General features: G+C 38.6%; 2 protein-coding genes across 3 annotated transcripts in view; one reads left to right on the top strand and one right to left on the bottom strand.

Annotated features, from left to right (window-relative positions):
- LOC137631120 (peroxisomal acyl-coenzyme A oxidase 3-like) overlaps positions 1–10,829 on the top strand; it is a 50,702-nt gene extending 39,873 nt beyond the window's left edge. For both annotated transcript variants that reach the window (XM_068362774.1, XM_068362773.1), the window contains 2 exons: positions 2,101–2,255; positions 8,438–10,829. In XM_068362774.1, coding sequence (XP_068218875.1) covers positions 2,101–2,255; positions 8,438–8,542 — 260 coding nt within the window. In that variant the 3' untranslated portion in view covers positions 8,543–10,829. The remainder of the gene's footprint in view (positions 1–2,100; positions 2,256–8,437) is intronic.
- Positions 8,414–18,497, bottom strand: part of LOC137631119 (uncharacterized) — a 101,838-nt gene continuing 91,754 nt past the window's right edge. The window contains exons 10-12 of the mRNA XM_068362772.1: positions 14,734–14,840; positions 13,006–14,149; positions 8,414–8,545 (exon numbers count right to left, since the gene is read on the bottom strand). Coding sequence (XP_068218873.1) covers positions 13,270–14,149; positions 14,734–14,840 — 987 coding nt within the window. The 3' untranslated portion in view covers positions 8,414–8,545; positions 13,006–13,269. The remainder of the gene's footprint in view (positions 8,546–13,005; positions 14,150–14,733; positions 14,841–18,497) is intronic.

The raw sequence follows: 18,497 nt of genomic DNA, 5'->3' as shown, positions 1-18,497 counted from the left end.
CCTGTTGTATTGTTCTCCGATTCCAGACCCAGCAGCAGTTCACGTGGATGCTTTTCTGCTGGATTGGTTCCATCTCGACCTGTATGCATTCCCGCCGTTCAAGATTGTCAACAGGGTACTTCAGAAGTTCTCCTCTCGCAAAGGGACACGGCTGACGTTGGTTGGCTCCGCTCTGGCCCGCGAGAGAATGGTTCTTAGAGGTACTGCAATGGCTGGTCGACATTCCCAGGACTCTTCCTCTAGGAGTGAACCTTCTACGTCTACCTCACGTAAAGAAGGTACACCCAAACCTCCACGCTCTTCGTCTGACTGCCTTCAGACTTTCGAAAGACTCTCAAGAGCTAGGGGCTTTTCGAAGGAGGCAGCCAGAGCGATTGCCAAAGCAAGGAGAACATCCACTCTCAGAATCTATCAGTCTCAAGGGGAAGTCTTCCGTAGCTGGTACAAGACCAATGCAGTTTCCTCAACCAGTACCACTGTAACCCAGATTGCTGACTTCCTGTTATATCTAAGGAAAGTAAGATCCCTTTCAGCTCCTACGATCAAGGGTTACAGAAGTATGTTGGCAGCGGTTTTTCCGCCACAGAGGCTTGGATCTTTCCACCAACAAAGATCTACAGGACCTCCCTAGGTCTTTTGAGACCTCAAAGGAACGTCGGTTGTCCACTCCAGGCTGGAATCTAGACGTGGTCCTAAGGTTCCTTATGTCATCAAGATTTGAACCTCTCCAATCAGCCTCTTTTTAGGACCTCACATTAAAAACTCTTTTCCTCGTGTGCTTGACAACAGCTAAAAGAGTAAGTGAGATCCACACCTTCAGCAGGATCATTGTTTTCACATCTGAAACGGCTACATGTTCCTTGCAGCTCGGTTTTTGCTAAACGAGCTTCCTTCACGTCCTTGGCCTAAGTCGTTCGAGATCCCAAGCCTGTCCAACTTGGTGGGGAATGAACTGGAGAGAGTACTTTGCCCAGTTAGAGCTCTTAGGTACTATCTAAAAAGGTCTTAACCTTTACGAGGACAATCAGAAGCCTTATGGTGTGCTATCAAGAAACCTTCTTTTCCAAGTTCTAAGAACTCAGTTTCTTACTATTCAGGCTTCTGATTAGAGAAGCACATTCTCATCTGAAGGAAGAAGACCTTGCTTTGCTGAAGGTAAGGACACATGAAGTGAGAGCTGTGGCTACTTCAGTGGCCTTCAAACAGAGCCATTCTCTGCAGAGTGTTATGGATGCAACCTATTGGAGAAGCAAGTCAGTGTTCGCATCATTCTATCTCAAAGATGTCCAGTCTCTTTACGAGTACTGCTACACCCTGGGACCATTCGTAGCAACGAATGCAGTAGTAGGCGAGGGCTCAGCCACTACATTCCCATAATCCCATAACCTTTTAACCTTTCTCTTGAATACTTTTTATGGGTTGTACGGTCGGCTAAGAAGCCTTCCACATCCTTGTTGATTTGGCGGGTGGTCAATTCTTTCTTGAGAAGCGCCGAGGTTAAAGGTTGTGATGAGGTCCTTTAGTATGGGTTGCAGCCCTTGATACTTCAGCACCTTAGAGTTGTTCAGCCTCCTAAGAGGAACGCTGCGCTCAGTAAGGAAGACGAACTTATTTAAGGCAGAGTAATGGCTCAAGTCGACTTCCTTACCAGGTACTTGTAATTTCATTGTTATTTTGAATAACTGATAATATGAAATACGGGATACTTAGCTTCTTGATATACATGTACACTGGTTTTCACCCACCTCCCTGGGTGTGAATCAGCTACATGATTATCGGGTAAGTTTAATATTGAAAAATGTTATTTTCATTAGTAAAATAAATTTTTGAATATACTTACCCGATAATCATGATTTAATTGACCCACCCTTCCTCCCCATAGAACCAGTGGACCGAGGAAAAATTGAAGTGGTGTCAACAAGAAGTACTGCAGTACCTGGCCACAGGTGGCGCTTGTGAGTACACCCCCCTCTTGTATAGCGATCGCTGGCGTATCCCTTCCGTAGAATTCTGTCGGGCAACGGAGTTGACAGCTACATGATTATCGGGTAAGTATATTCAAAAATTTATTTTACTAATGAAAATAACATTTTAACTCAGGTGGGCTTGTTAAAGATGGAACATTTGTTTCCATGGTTCATCACCACATAAAGAGGTTGTGTGCTGAAATGTTAAAGGATGCTGTTGCTTTAGTGGATGCCTTTGCCCCACCTGATTTCATTCTACGCTCTGCTCTTGGAAATGCAGATGGACAGGTAAGGTTTCTTGAATTTAAATTAATTTAGTAATAGCTTTAAGATCCATATCAGGGATGAATGAATCAAGCTAAACTCATATATCTATCAATTACGTAAAATTGAAATCTGTTGGTGGAAGGAATCGTGGGCTTCCTTATTTTATGTTAAACTTTTTAAAGTAGTTGATTTCTTTTAAAATTTAGTACCGTGCCACATTTTCAGCATTCTAGTTGGTATTTGTATTTATTTAATCTCATGTAGCTGTATATTGTTGTTACTTCAAATCTGAATTTTTAATTCTTAATTTTCATAGAGCTGTCTTATCTCCTATATTTAAATCAAGAGTTAAAATTCTTAATTTTCATAGACCTGGCCCATCTCATGATTTTTACTAAAAAACTTCCATCTATGGTAATTTTTTTCAGCTTTTTTAATCTTTCATAAATAAAAGTTATTATCATTGATATAATGTTCAATCAGGCATAAAATGAAAAACATCAATTTGATTAATTTTGAATTGTTCAGTTAAAATACTTTAACATGAAAAATTATGTAAAGAAACCAAGTTTAGTTATGCATATTTAGTTCATTTATATGAAGATCCATTGAAATGACCAATTTATAAATTAATTTATATTCTCCATAATTATACAAACCTGAGTCCTTCAATAGAAGTATGATTTCAACGTAACTGGAAATAGCCATTTAAACTTTTAACGAGGTGGTAACAGTTGCTGACAGGTGGAGGGTAGGTCCCATCTACCAATAGGCAACTAAGCACTCGCTCAGACCTTAAAACTGGACATGCTTTGTAGTTACGAGAGGACTCAGGATTGTATAATCGAGAAAATACAAATTACTGAGCTTGAAAAAATTTATGATTTGTTCCTACACGAATATAAACCATTGTCCTTTAATAGGATATTTATACTTGTGAGGTAGGACGTTTCTTTAACCGAACTGGCTGGTTTCCTTTCTTGGGGAATATTAAGGCACTTTGGTCCTGTGTAGGAATGAAAGTGATGACATCTGTCAACCTCCTCAAGACCTGGGCATGAAGATGTGGCAGGTGTTGCAGGCTAGGCCTCTACCAGGTGACTGGTAGACTGTCATTAAAGAACTTAATCAGTGTGCAGAATGTTATCTGAATTTATGGGGATTCAGCATTATGAAGCTTCATCTGTGGTGGATAATGTGGGAGGTTGGGCTGTGGCACCCTAGCAGTACCAGCTGAACTCGGTTGAGTCCCTGGTTAGGCTGGAGGAACGTAGAGAGTAGAGGTCCTCTTTTTGTTTTGTTTCTTTGTTGATGTCGGCTACCCCCCAAAATTGGGGGAAGTGCCTTGGTATATGGATGGATGAGAAATGGGTTTAAATACAGTACATTTTGCCCATTCTCTCCCTGTCTGGGATGAAGGGGGTTAATACAGTACTATTACACGAAACTTGTCTGTCAAGTAAGGTTGTTTCATCATGCGGCTTACCTGTTTCTAGTGTCCAGTCCAGCACATAACAGAACAACTACTGCACCCCAAGGAAGGGTAAAAATCTCGGTCTATCTACCTCTCATTCTAGACTCATGTTGCAACCTCTATCTGGGACGAAATGTTTCTTGCTCCTTGAGGGAGCTATGTTTACTTCACAATCTGTTGAGCAACTACCACCAGGCCTAGGGTAAAAGCATGCAGGTTCCTGTGGGTATATTCCCATAGGTAGTGGGTAGAGAAGGTTATCTGTCTTTACCAGACTCCTCCTTGCTTCAAGACCTGCACTATTGACAGGTTCCTTCTCACAACTTGGGGAAATTCGATATCTCTGACTTTGTGCTCTTAAATCTGAAATGGTTCTTCCATCTCCTCATCAAAGGAGAAGTATGTCTGATCGCCCAACGAAGCCAGAAAGAAACGGTGCTCTTGGATCTCTCTTCGTATTTCTAACGGTGCTGAGAAAGTCTGGTGCTCTGCTTGAAGCTCTGAACTTTTTTAGGAAATGTCATAATGCCCTCACAGGACAGAGGGGCAAGTCATCCTGATCCCTGCTAGTCACTTCTGGAGAAGAGATTTAGAGACTTGAAGTCGTAAATAGCTTGGTTCTGGAACTACTTACAAATTCTTAAACCAAGGTGCGTGAGACTTTCTTATATTGTTCAGAATGACCTGTTACATCGGATAAGCCTTGATGTTTGCCTACTTGCTTTACTGAAGCTAAGGCTAATAGAAGACAGTCTTGTACATCAGATCCTTACCTAGGGCCCATCTCAATGGCATTGTGTGGGCCCCCTTGAGACCTGAGAACTCAAGAGACATTTCATTCCACTGCTTTGGTTCCTGAGGAGTGCAAGACTGTTCAAAGCTCCTCATGAGTCTTGATGATTCTCACGAAGAGGAAAGGTCTAGCTTTATTCTAAAAACTTGGTTCAAGGCTGAGCAATAGCTTTTCATTGTGGGGACTAAAGAGTTTCCTTGACAAAAGTAGACAATGAAATCAGCAGATCAGGATACCACTAGGTGTGTGGCCCATTTAAAATGATTAGGGTCATCCTGAGCCACCAACCATCTGTTGAGTAATTGTTAAATCAGGTAATTGGGCAGAAGGTGTATGTATCAAGATATTCCCAAAGGTGTTAGAAGGCATCCTCAAACACTGCCAACAGGTCTGGAACTGAAGAGCAGAATACTGTAAGTGTGTTGTTAACTTAATGGCGAGCAAGTTGATCAATGATGATTCCCAAAGACCAAGAAACCTTTCTGCCATGCAAGGATGTAGGGATCACTTCTGACCTTGCACCATGTCCCTGACAACTAAGCTTGTATGCTTGAATATTCTTCTTACCTGGATGAGCCTCACCGACAGCTCTATTGCATTGTTGACCGCCTGTGTTCTTCAGCTTTGTTAACTCATATAAAGGGTCTGTGAAACAGTGGCCCCCTTGTTTGTTGACGTAAGTCACAAACGGTAGATTTGTTGCTCATACGCTATCATGTGCTCTATCAAACTGTTGGCAATCTTGCATTGCTAGCAATGCTGCATGTGTTTCCAGCAGGTTAATATAGTTGTGTTATTTTGTGTGCACCCCATTCCTACTTGGATGTGAATCTGAACAGCAGCATTTCTGAAGGCCGTTTACCTACCAGGCTAGATTCTTATTCCACTAAATCCAGATAGATAGGGGATAACTGGCTGCTGACTAGTGATGCTTTAGACACGGCTGGAGCTATCGCTGGTCAAGACACCTGTGAGGAACGAGCTTCTCCATCAATGCAATGAACAGTTCTGCTGCCTTCGCAGGGAATACTGGAATGACTTTCGATATTCCCAGGTACTTCATTCTCTACTTGGGCATACAGTTGGACTTTTCACAGTTGACCACAATCTGCAGATTGTGCCAAAAAGAAAGAAATCTGTTTCGACCCTGAAGCAATTGTCTCCTGGAGAAGGACAGAATCTGCCAATCGCCAAGATACCTCAGGAGATGAATCCATTTCAAATGTATCCAAGTAAAGATCAGTGAAAATACTTTAGAAGCAGTAGACAGTCCAAAACACAGGCTTTAAATTGGTACACTACTTTACTGATAACGTAGTAGAGATACTTTCTGTAGGATTGAAGGATTGGTATCCTAAAGAGTAGGATTGAAGGATTGGTATCCTAAGGTACATATCTTTCAGGTATGCAGGAACCATAAAGTGGTCTTCCTTTTGACGGACGGCACGCTGATTATCATCTCCATCTTAAATGATGTCTGCAGGACAAACTTATTCAATGGAGAGTTCTGGTCTCTAGCCCCCAGTTGAATTTCCCATCAGGAAGAGTTGATTGTAGGAGCCCGAGTACTGTCTTAGCTGACTTTGAGTGGATTCTCCTTCCACTGCTTTCACCTCTACCACTAGGGACAGATTTCCGGCAATTTCAGATGGTAGGTCTGAAATGTCAGGTGGCATCCACCCTGGAGGACTATCACCACTCCGTTTTCTCTTCCGTGTTGGTGACACTTATCAAAGGCTTTACAATCATTCCCCACTCATACCAGCTGCAGGAGGGGAATGATGACTTCAGTGTCTGTCCCTTTCTTCCTTTACCCACTTTCCTGAACTTGTCAGGTTGAGGGCAAAAGGGCGGAGCGCTTCGTTGTCCACACCTTTCTATGGGAGGAAGAGACTGAAGATGCAGATCTGACCCTCTGGGTTGCATGAGTCTTCTTTATCACAGAATTTAAAGGTGCAATGGAGTTCAAGGTTCTCGGACCCGTTTCCTTTGATAGGTCTAGGTCCTTGAAGGCAACTGCTTAGTTCTGTGGGAAAAGGGCTGCAATCTAAAACACCAGAGATGTTGTAAGGGGTGACAAAAGAATCGGTGACAAGAACTGAAAGGGTCGATGACAAGAAGTGATGAAAGGTTCAATGATGATAAAATCTTGTATAGTCTTCACACTCACACTCCTCACATGAGAGAACTCATCGATTGTACGGACAAGGATATCGACAAAGGTTACTCTTTACACTTCCACCACAGTCGACCTTCTTCACTGGAGATCCTGAAGTGTTCCTTGAAAGTTCAGAAAAAAGGCAGCGCCCTCCATCCCATCTGCCCATGCTCTGTCTTGTACATGAACACTTGTATTGCATACTAATACTCCTTCTTGGAGCTGGGTACATTCCTATTATAAACCACTCTTGGTTTCTGGTACATACTGCTCTCCGTTCCTGGTATGTACATCCCTCGCGTACTCATTGAAAGATGAATTGGAGACACTAACTCCCACTAATCGGATTTCTTGGACTTCAATGACATCTTCAAGTAGCAGGTTCAGTCTAGGGAACTGCATTCGATACAAGGCCCAGAATTGTGCATGCCAATACTTCTCCCTGGTTTAAGATAATTTTTGGCATGTACTCCTTTCGGTATGAGGTTGAGCACAGCTAGCAGGAACAGTGTGTGCCAATATTTCTTCCTGGTGTAGGATAGTCTTTGTCGTCCACCACTTCTCTCTCGTCCCATAAGAGAAAAAGAGAAATCAGTCAATCATCCATGAAAAGGAGAAGAAAGGCAGTCCCCTTCATCCAGAGACAGTGTTCAGTCTCATACTATGAGATCAAGCACTGATAGCAGGCATTTGCACCTGTACTGTGTACAGAGACACCTCCCAAGGATGGGTTGGTTCTCTGTATAGTACCGTCATTCCCTCCCAAGCGTACACAGGGAGAGAGATGGGTTAGAATCACGTAGACATGACTCCTGTCAATCAGTTTTCATAGACTTTTTCAATGTCTTCTACTTGTTCTTCTAAGTCGTAGCATGATTTTCATCTTCTACAGGGTCTTCCAGGCCATAGACAATACTGTACTCCCAAAGAGAGAAGAGAACACTGGGGCAGCGCCACTCCTCTTAACATTCGGCTGCAGCAAAACCTCCTTCCTTTGATGGAGCACTAGCAATGTCTAGGGAATACCTTAGGTTCACGTTGTCATTGCCATAAGGCCACACCAGTAAGAGAATTAACACCAACAGACATGCCGCATAAAAAGAACGATTATGTCTTGAATAACGAAAGGTTTGCACAGTAAACTGTTCCACATCTATGTTTCATATGGAAACATCTGCATAGCCTTGTTTTCTACCTTAAATATTTCTCATTCATATGATATGCTAGTGCATTTAATCAATCTAAAAGAAAATTCAAAATAATAAATGAGCAAAATTATGAGTCAGCAGCGAAATAAGTGTAGTGCACTGTGGGTGAAATCAAAGTGAGCGCCCAGTTTCCTGTTGGGTGGGCGGGACCTACCCTCCATCCACCAACTACAACTACCACCTCTATAAAACTTATAAAACTATTTTCAGTTTCGCTGAAATCATACTCCTATTAAAGGACAATAGTTTGTATTCATCTAAGAGCAAAAATAGTGTTGTTGTAGGAGACTTTTCTATGCTGCCATTACACATTATGTGGATAGACTATGTCAACCAACTAGTAAAATATTGAATGGTGTAAAATACCCGGATTGTATCACATTTTCAAAGTAGATTAAGTATTTTGAACTAATGAATTCTATTAAAAAACTGATCATAATGTTAGGGTAGGATTCTAATTAAAATCCATAACAACTTACAGCTTTACTGTTTGACTGGTACTTGGTAATAGGCAAATGTGCCTTTGCAGCTTTCCTTTGTACTTGCAGTATAGAGTCTTCTTTATTTCAGATTTATCAGCATTTAAAAACTACAATGTTCTCTGCTCCTGGTGCTTTGTCTCGTCCTAAAGATTGGAAAGAGATGAAATACAACACACCTGCATCCAAGTTGTAGTACCTTCAAAGAGAAAAGATAATTTAGGAAATACTTCTCTATTTGGTGCTATTTTTCAGTTCTAGTTCAGTAGTTAATATAGTGTATAAACTGTATAAAGGTACAAGCAATATTCAGACCAATTTTAAGAATCAAAATATATTTTTTATGATATCTGAAATATTTTTTATAGTAATGTAAATATTTTATGAGTAACATATATAAGGTGCAAATAATACTATTCGTGCCCTCTTATTAAAACCATCTGTTATAATCAGCCCCTATTCTCAGTCTCTTAATATCCCAAGACTGCAACTGGACATGCTCACATCACCTGGAATCAGTGGTAACAACAAACCAACCTCTTTCACTAATCATGTAGTATGGATGTAAGGCAGAAAGAAAGAGGGGGCAGGTTAATCTGAATGTAACTGCTGATTTGTATGAATAAAAAATTGTTTTATGCTACAAAAACACTAGCAGTTTCATCAAAACCTCACATTCATGATTCAGCTTCAATCCAAATTCATGTAGGATGTCAAAGTGCAGTACAGTATCTCCATTTGCTTGAAAATGGCTGCAGGATCCAGGAGATGATGGTGACTGCACAAGTTAGAAACCAAGGCTCAGTAACTCAACAGGTTACTTTTAAGAGGTTAGTGGAAATACTAAGAGCTTGAGCGGGTAAGTTTTCTTATGTATAATAAAACATAGATGTTAGTGACCCTGGAAGACTACATCTCTTCAAGTTCATGAATCTAAGGATGAAATATTTAAGAAATAGGTAAAAACTTCCCAGCAACTTTTACTGGGGTAAAAAATGGCTCGCTGTAAATACAGGTTGTACTGTAGACGATCATTTTATTTGTACAGTACTGTACAAGGTAAATGATCACCTATTTTACCTGGGCCAAGGACAGGAAAAAAATGATGAAAGAATAATAATGCTAAACCAAATTTACACCATTCATTTTTAATAACTAATACTGATAAAAAAAGGCAAAAGTGGATTGATACATCCACTCAATATTTAAGATATTAAAGTGTGACTGTCTTTTGCCTTGTTTCACATATTCCTTTACTTTCTTAGGATGGTTTCCCCAGTTTACTTAGCTTTTTCCTCTGGCCATCAGAGGAAATGCCTAGAATAGTTGTCCATAGTCCATTTCTTTTAGCGCGTCATATTTGCACCGACTCGCAACGGTGCCCTTTTAGCTCGGAAAAGTTTCCTGGTCGCTGATTGGTTAGAATTATTTTGTCCAGCCAATCAGCGATCAGGAAACTTTTCCGAGCTAAAAGGGCACCGCTGCGAGTTGGTGCAAATATGACTCGCTAAAAGAAATGGACTATGGTTTTTTTTTTTTCTTTTGCAAATAGTAGCAAATGGCCCTCACAGTGCTGTACAAAGTAAATGATCGTCTACTTTATCTGGGCCAAGGACAGGAAAAAAAATGGTGAAAGAATAATAATGCTAAACCAAAATTACACCATACCACTTATACAGCTAAGCATTTATTAGATACGGACAATGAAGAGATGTAAATAAAAATCTTCAAGAAAAAGAAATAACTGTATACAATACTACAGTATGTAAATAAAGCCCAGAATTGTTAAATATGATCAGTAGCATGAGGAAATGTCAAGAAATTAAAAAATATCCAATACTACTGTACCCCAAAATAAATAGGTGGGATTTAGTACCCTAGTTAGCTAGTATTTCATGAAGTGGCTAGTATGCAGAAAGACTATTGAGGTTCGACAAACACAGATGCAAAGCCCCGATGTCACAGGAAAAGACAAAACAATCGTTATAGATAAATACTGGTGATTAAATATACCCGGTGGCCTTAGATAATGCTTTTACACCAATTTACAATAAAAAGTGAAAGAATTAGTAATGAAAAGTGACTACTAGTAAATGAATGAACTATGAAGTTGCCAAGAAATCAAGTGGGGGAAATTCTGCACTCGCAAACGGAAGGGGATAATCGGCTCTTGCCTCTGGTGCCAGGTGCTGCCTGCATGAACAGTTTTTTTTTTTCTTCTTCTGTAAAGACTTAAGACATAAAACTGCAAATATGAGCTAATTATGAATTATATAAAAAAATATATTGCAATTTTTCAAGTACTGTACACAAAATATAAATCGAACCTACCCTTTTGCCTATAGATTTATTTGAAATTATTTTTACGAAGTGGAATCTTCTGAAACTGGAATATCAAATAAAGTATAGGTCTACGTATTACTGTACTGTACTTGTAGATATATATAAAATGTAATCATAATGAAAATAAATATTTTCAGGCATGTGTGTTTCGTTAATCCTTTTCATCTATTTTAAGACATACCTCATATTCAGTCTTGAATTAATTACAAGACTTATGACTTAAAAAAAAAAAAGGGTCACGTAATTTAACCCTTTTAAAATACGACTTATTCATTCATGCTTTGAGCCTTCTAAGATAGTCCATATCAATGCTAATAGAGTAAACTGTTAAACATTTTTACTGTTCTAATACATTTATATAATTCAATTGTAAACAACAAAGCAAAAAAAATATCTTTTTCCTGTTATTACTTGACAAAATTGAAAACAACATACAGTTTTAAATTTTTTTTTCCTTTTAAATATTTAGGGGTAAATGCCAGTAAAGCGTGCTTCTAGAGAAGCAATATAAACATCAGGGAAGGTTCATAGAAATAACTACATACTTCAAATGCTGAATATTATTATGTTTTTATCACTTATATATTACATTAAAATCAAGGCGGCAGGTAAAGAAAATGGAAAAATATTAAGCTTAAAACCCACAGAAACTTTGCATTATATGAGTACAATAGGCGTTACATTTGATATACCTTCATGTCTGGTATTGTTTTGGTACTATTTCATATGGTGAAAAAACTGCTCATACACTACTTGTAAAATTATGTCCAGTACTGTACCTAATGATATAACTGCATAGTAAAGTAGTATATTTTCCACTGAATTCTGTTCACTAACCCTCGGCCACTGGCATGGTGGTCTGTCTTTTCCCCCAAAGATAGAGACAGTTTTAGTGGCTAATTTAAAGGAGAAAGGGTACGAAGGCGAGGGGGGTATTTTTACTTTTTTTTTTTTTTTTACCTAGAGGTTGCCAATTGAAACTTCCACTCAATAGCAATAGCTTGTTCTATTCATAGACAAGTATGGAAATAATAGATTTTTGTTTAAAAATCAAATTGTTACGATGAGAACCCCATATAAACATAAATTTAATATGTACAATATTTTTTAAATTTCTCATTTGTTCCTACACATATACTGTACAACACAAACATTACATCCATTAAAATAGGGAGACTTGCTCATTGGTGGAGAGAGCTCTTGAACCAAACAGGAAATTCTTTTCATCCCTGGACATGTCCTCCAGCCTGGTCCCGCATGGGAGCCGGGAAAGGGACAACAGCCTCCTAACAGTTAATCATATAGATGTAGAAGCTGTTAAGGTCTCTGCTAGAACATAAAAAATCTCTTTGTCTCTAACAGACAAATGGCATCGGGAATTTCAAAGCAAGCACTCAAAAGAAGTTTGGTAGGACACGGACTAATCTTCCCCCTTGCCAGGAGGATGGAGGAGTTGCGTCTTGGCTTATGGTCTGGTTAACCAAGTTCTGGGGAAACCATTAACAGGTGAGCTCTGGTACTCTCTCCCAGAGGAGAAGGGTAGCCTCAAGGGAAGCATATACCCATCCGAGGAACACTGACAACTCCAGGTTTCCTATCAAAATAACTATTTTTACTATAAGGCATGCAAGTACAAGTGACACTCAGTCCACATCATGGAACTCCCTTCCTAGGTAGAAAAACTACCAGAAAGTGAGAAAATTTATGCTACGTGCTACCGTCTTACTGATTGGAAAACCAAGAACTACACTCCAAAGGGTATAGGGCAGCTTAGAATCACCCCTTCACATAGGCACACAACACATTGTGCTTCAAGGGTTTGTATAGTATCATTGAAACAAAATTCACTTCACATGCTCAACTTCCAGTGCACTTCCGTTTACAAGCATGAGTGATCACAAAGAACAAAAACCGAAGATTGACACTTTTCACCAATAAATGTAAACAAAAGATCTAGCAGTCAGCAAAGTAGAGATATGGTACGTCTGTATCTGTTAAGGTTAACGACTAAAGTGGCTATTTTGTGACAAATGGGAGGTTGGGGTCTCCCCCTTGAACCCCGCATCAATAACCAACTCACCTCCCCACCCATCGTTAATCAAATTCCTTGATAACAATTCAATGTCCATTCTAGTGATGCTGAAGACATATATGATTTTAAAGGGTGAAGGATTTGTATATGTAGCCTATAGGAATAACTATTATTATATGATGATATGGAATAAACCTAGTGTGGTAGGTTGTGTTATCTTATCCTGCAATAAAATTAAGTGGGATATGAAGAAACAAAATGAAATTAGCTATTACTGTCCTTACCTCAAGCTGTGAATAGTCTCCAACAGTGCTACTGGTGAGTCTTGACAGTTAACAGTGATATCCATGGATGACTTACTCAATGTGCTGGTTCTTCATTTGCAAATCAGAGCAGTTATTTAGCTACTGATCTTGATACCTGCATTCAAGATGAGCTATTTTCCCTCTGAACATTTAAAAACAATAAGGCAACTGTAACTGTTAACTGAGTAAAAATTCAAAGAGACAAGATATTAAGTCTGTTCAAATAATTCAACACTTCATTTTCTAATTTCCCTTTGTAGAGATACTCTCACTGTCATAAGAAGGGAAGCTGACTGACTTGCTGTCTTCCGAGTCCTTACTATTATTTTCTGTATAAGACGAAACTTTTGAATTACTAAAACTCTCTTTACTGACCGTTTCATCAGAAAGTTTAGTAGAACTCTGCGTCTGTTCAGATGACTCTGTTTCAAATGAATTCGAATTGGATATTAAAGAGGTCACTAATGTAGCTTTGTCTTCCTTCTTGATTTTAGCTAAGGCTGCATCTCTTTTAACATTAGTAGAATAGTGCATCATTTTCAAAGGTGCCATGTCTTTGTGTGCATGCGAAACCTGATTTCCACCATTTTCTTTCGAGGTAGTATTTCTAGGAATGTTCTGCTGAAGCATCAATTCTACTGCCTCATTAGCAGCTGTTGCCCCATCTAAATCAAACTCAAGAGGCTTTATAAAACCCTGTGCAACTAATGAAGCCCAAAACTCTTCCTTTTGTAATTTAATCTGATCTGTTATATTACCACTTTCGGTGACACGAAATTCCCTTTCAAGCAAAGCAAAATTATCCTCGAGACTGCTGTCCCTAGACATCTCACTAATACCATCACTACCAGTCTTAAATGCTTTTTCTGGTTTTGATTCACAGTTAATCTTAATATTCCCAAGAGGATCACCTATTGCTATAGACATAGATGGGAATTGTAGATGGCTCTTGAATATCTTTGTCTGTTCCTCTTTCCGTGTAACACTACTGAGCATGTTTTGTGCCTGGTTAATTGCCATTTGAAGTGTGTTCTCAGGGAAATCCACCTTTTTTTCTAGTCTTCTTGAAACTTCCCCAATAACATCTATGTTCTGTTTTTGTTCTTCTTCAATTTTGCAAACCCTGAAAATGATAAATAAAATGGAAACTAATTCCTCACTTCAATTGAAAATTTCCTTATTAAGGTCATATTAAATATGCAATTTGATACTTCAATCTCAAAATGATAAAACTATTTTGAAAAGCCATAAAATAATGAAAAATGAGTGTTTAAATTTAAGAAGTTATAATTATCCATATTTTTTTCAAAAACAATGCAAACTCGCTGCCCAAGTTTCACTGCTCATGAACTTGTCAGCACACGGATTCACTTTTAATTATTACTGTAATACAACTTACTGTTTATCGAGTCATTTCATTCATTTAAGCTACAAAAATATATAATCTTAGAGGGAGACTATGCCCTATATATGTCTTCAACTATAGCTAAGAAAATTAGAAATACTGTTCAAGAAAGAGGTTTGAAAAAAATCAAAAGTTATGATTGTGGAATTATTTACTGAGCACTAGTTTCTTATAAAGTCAATATTTAAGTCAGTGGACTCAATAATTTATTTTACTTATCAAAATTATACTTAAAACTACATCATTTTTTAAAGAGATATGTAAAAAAGACACTCCAGTTTCTCTTATCAGAAATCACTTACCTCTCCAGCATATATTGTATCTGACGACTAATATCTTCAGCTATAGATTCCATGGGCAAAACTTGTGTTGGATCCTTTCCTACAGACAGTTCCTGTTTAGTTCTTTCCTGTAAAGAATTGATTTGAGAAACAACAAAGACTACTAAAAGGTAGAAAATACAAATATGGTAAAATTATGATTTCATTTTCTTCCAAATATTAAACTCCTGATATCTCAAACATTATTATTATTACTTGCTAGGCTATAACCCTAGATGGGAAAGCAGGATGCTACAAGCCCAGGGGCTCCAACAGGGGAAATAGCGTGAGGAAAGGAAACAAGGAAAAATAAAATATTTTAATAACAGTAACAACATTAAAATCACAAATTTCAAGTAATTTGTATTTCTCCTAACAGTACTTACCTCGAACTACTTTCTTAGGAGTATCTGGGATCTCCTCCCTATCCGACCAAGAATTTTGCATAGTTCCCCCTATCTCCGCTTCCCTTGTTGGGTCGCTCCGTGGAGGATGGATACTCGCCTGAGGCGACCCTAGGTCAGCTCACGAGAGTGTGCTGCTAGGTCTAACTCGTCAGTAAGCATATGTGAAAATACCATTCGAACTCCTGTAAGGCACCTGGGGCAGGATGGGCGGGTAATAACCCGAAAGTAGTTCGAGGTAAGTACTGTTAGGAAAAATACAAATCACCGTATTTCCCGTGTCATAAGACGGACCTTTTTTCCTGAAAAATTACCCCCAAAATCACCCTGCGTCTCATCACGAGGAAAAATTTGTATAGGGAAGTTTGACAACCCTCAAACACCCAACTAATCACTTACAAATACTCACTCAACAGGCATAAAATATAAACCACCAATTATCATTCATATGCAATAAAAAAAATATTTTCATATTATGCTCCGTTTATCATAGTGTAATAGCAAGTTATTTGTTTTGGTAATCAGCTGATGACTTGCTAAATCCCTTCTACAAGCAAACAACTAGTGTAGTGGTCTCCTAGCAGACAACGCAGTTACAGTACATATTAGTTGTTTATGCAGTATTTATCTATTTTCTCATATTTTGTTGATATTTTGTAATAAAGCAACATTTTGATAATGACTTTGTTGCCTGAGTTCCGAAATAATACAAACAAACAGTTGCTGAATATGACCTTGGAAAAAAAAATTTCACTGTTAGTTGAGTGCAGTGTTACCAAGTTAGCAGAAAACTAGACCTGGAGTCACATACAGTAGCAAAAGTTGTCCGTAAAGGAATTTCTAGACTTCTTTGATCACTAATTAAGTTTGAGAGGAAATGTGTAGGCTATATGACAAATTTGGAAAATATTACTGGAATTTTCCTTCTTTACCAAAATTTGATTAACAACATTTGGCAACACTGCTTTTATGTAAACAACACTTGGAACACTAAAAAATGTAGTTGTTTTGGCAACTACGACTGAATTCAGTGGTTTCTTCTATTAATATGCAAATAAATTGGGATAACTGGTGTTCAACTAATTAATATTAACTTAAGCATTTGCCAATATACCTAAAATACGAAAATTTACTGTGCTAGACAAAATCTCACTAGAGTTTCGGACCAGGAATTGCTGCCTGGAATTATAAAATCTAAATTTTTTTTTCCGAAAATGCTTTGCTAATTTAAGGGTGCGTCTTACCACTTGTAGCGTCTTATGACACGGGAAATACGGTACCTAAAATTTGTGATTTGTTCCAACATGGAGTGCTTACCTCGAACTAATTTCTTAGGAGACTTACAGTTTAGGAGGCGGGGGTGGACTTACAGGCCGGACGACCCGCCATACTGGTACGTGATACGGGACCTAGATAGGAGGCTAGGTCCCGGGTAAGAGTCGGGGGAAGCACGCAAAAGCCTAGTTGATTGAAGTCACCTTTATGCATAATCGGGACACGGTCTTCTACAACATCCATCTCTCACATGGGAGGAGGGAAAGGAAACGGGGCAAAAAGGGTAGTAAGGAAAAATGGGGGGGAGTAAGGCGAAAACTTGCGTCACTTACAATTACTCCCCTCGGTTTACCCCTGGGCTTTAGTCTTAAACTTTTTAAGGGCAGAAATGACTGGTCCGATGGGGAAGGAGTCCATGGACTTCCTCGTAGTCTTTCAGGTAGTGGCCCGTAAAGGTGGACTGCCTGGACCATGTGCCCGCCCTCATGATTTGACCTACTGTCATGTTCTTGTCGAATTCCAAGGAGGTGCTAAGCCCCCTAATGTCATGGGGTTGTGTCTTGCCAGGGACTGCCGACCCCTCACTGTCATAAGCCCTTTTATGATTTGTCAAAGCCAGAAGGAGACCGTGTACTTAGATTCTGCTTTCTACACTGGGCCTGAGGAAACAAACAGACTTTTGATGCCTGGCCAAAGTCTGGCTGTCCTGTTAAGGGGACCGTCCGCCATTTTTTTTCCTAATGATCCAAATTACACAATTTCTATATATGTTTTAGACACATATAATACCTTCATCATATAAAAATTTCAAGTCATTTGATCAAAAACTTTTGGATTTATGAGCAAAAATCATGATTTAAAAAAAATATTTAGGTACATTTTTCCCCACTACTATAATACCAATTGTATTGAAACTTATACCACAAAAACTACTCTAACAACCGAACAATTCTGTCAGACAGAATTTTGATTTTCCTTTCTGTTTTTTTTTAATGAATTTTTATTTTTTTTTCTTCGTCTAGACGGAAAATAATCGTGAAAAAAAATGTAAAACGAAAATCAAAATTTTGTCTGACAGAATTGTGGAATTTTTATTCTTCTTTTCAACGATATCTTTTTCTCTAATATCGAACAACAAATAAGTGAGAAAAATGTATTCAACGATATCTTTTTCTCTAATATCGAACAACAAATAAGTGAGAAAAATGTACCTAAGTGGGAATAAGTATGTTTTTGAGTTATGAGCTCCCAAAGATTTGCAGCAAGCTTTCGCTTCTTTTCTAAAAGAAATCAAGATAATATTATTATGATAACTTTTATTGTTCATTCCTACATAAATGCACCCTAAAGGAGGTATTTGAACCCTCAGTTTACTATTCCTATGTTATGAGTTGCCAGCGATCTCTAATTGTTGCCAGTGTTTTAGTTAGCAGGTTTCAGCTTTGTACTCTTATCCATGTTTCCCTCTTTCTTGGTTCTTTTTTCTTGTTCTCCACTTACTTTTTGTTCTTTCTATCACCTTATGTAACATTGGCATTGCTATAAAATTCCAGAGGACGTTGTGAAAGCACAATCAACATACGAACTTCAAGTAAATAAACACATGCATTATAATTTCTATATATCTTTGGAAACTTTGTGATTTTTTCGTAGCTGGTAGTTTTCATTCACCTACCCTCTACCAATGCCTTTCATTTCTGCCAGAGGTACGAGATTTCGAAACATAAGAGAGAGAGAGAGAGAGAGAGAGAGAGAGAGAGAGAGAGAGAGAGAGAGAGAGAGAGAGAGAGAGAGAGAGAGAGAGAGAGAGAGAGAGAGAGAGCCTTTGGCTGATATAGATGACAGTTCAAATTGAGAGAGAGAGAGAGGAGAGAGAGAGAGAGAGAGAGGAGAAGAGAGAGAGAGAGAGAGAGAGAGAGGTGTACATTGTTATTATAGTATTTGTATAAATGGGAGTTTTTAATAATTGGAGAGAGAGAGAGAGAGAGAGAGAGAGAGAGAGAGAGAGAGAGAGAGAGAGAGAAAGAGAATACAAGTATTTGTATAAATAGCAGGGGTATATAATTC

The sequence above is a fragment of the Palaemon carinicauda genome, chromosome 39 (genome assembly GCF_036898095.1).
Source record: "Palaemon carinicauda isolate YSFRI2023 chromosome 39, ASM3689809v2, whole genome shotgun sequence".
Classification (NCBI taxonomy): Eukaryota; Metazoa; Arthropoda; class Malacostraca; order Decapoda; family Palaemonidae; genus Palaemon; species Palaemon carinicauda.
The sequence above is the reverse complement of the archived record's forward strand: the minus strand, read 5'-3'. Positions and strand labels throughout refer to the sequence as shown.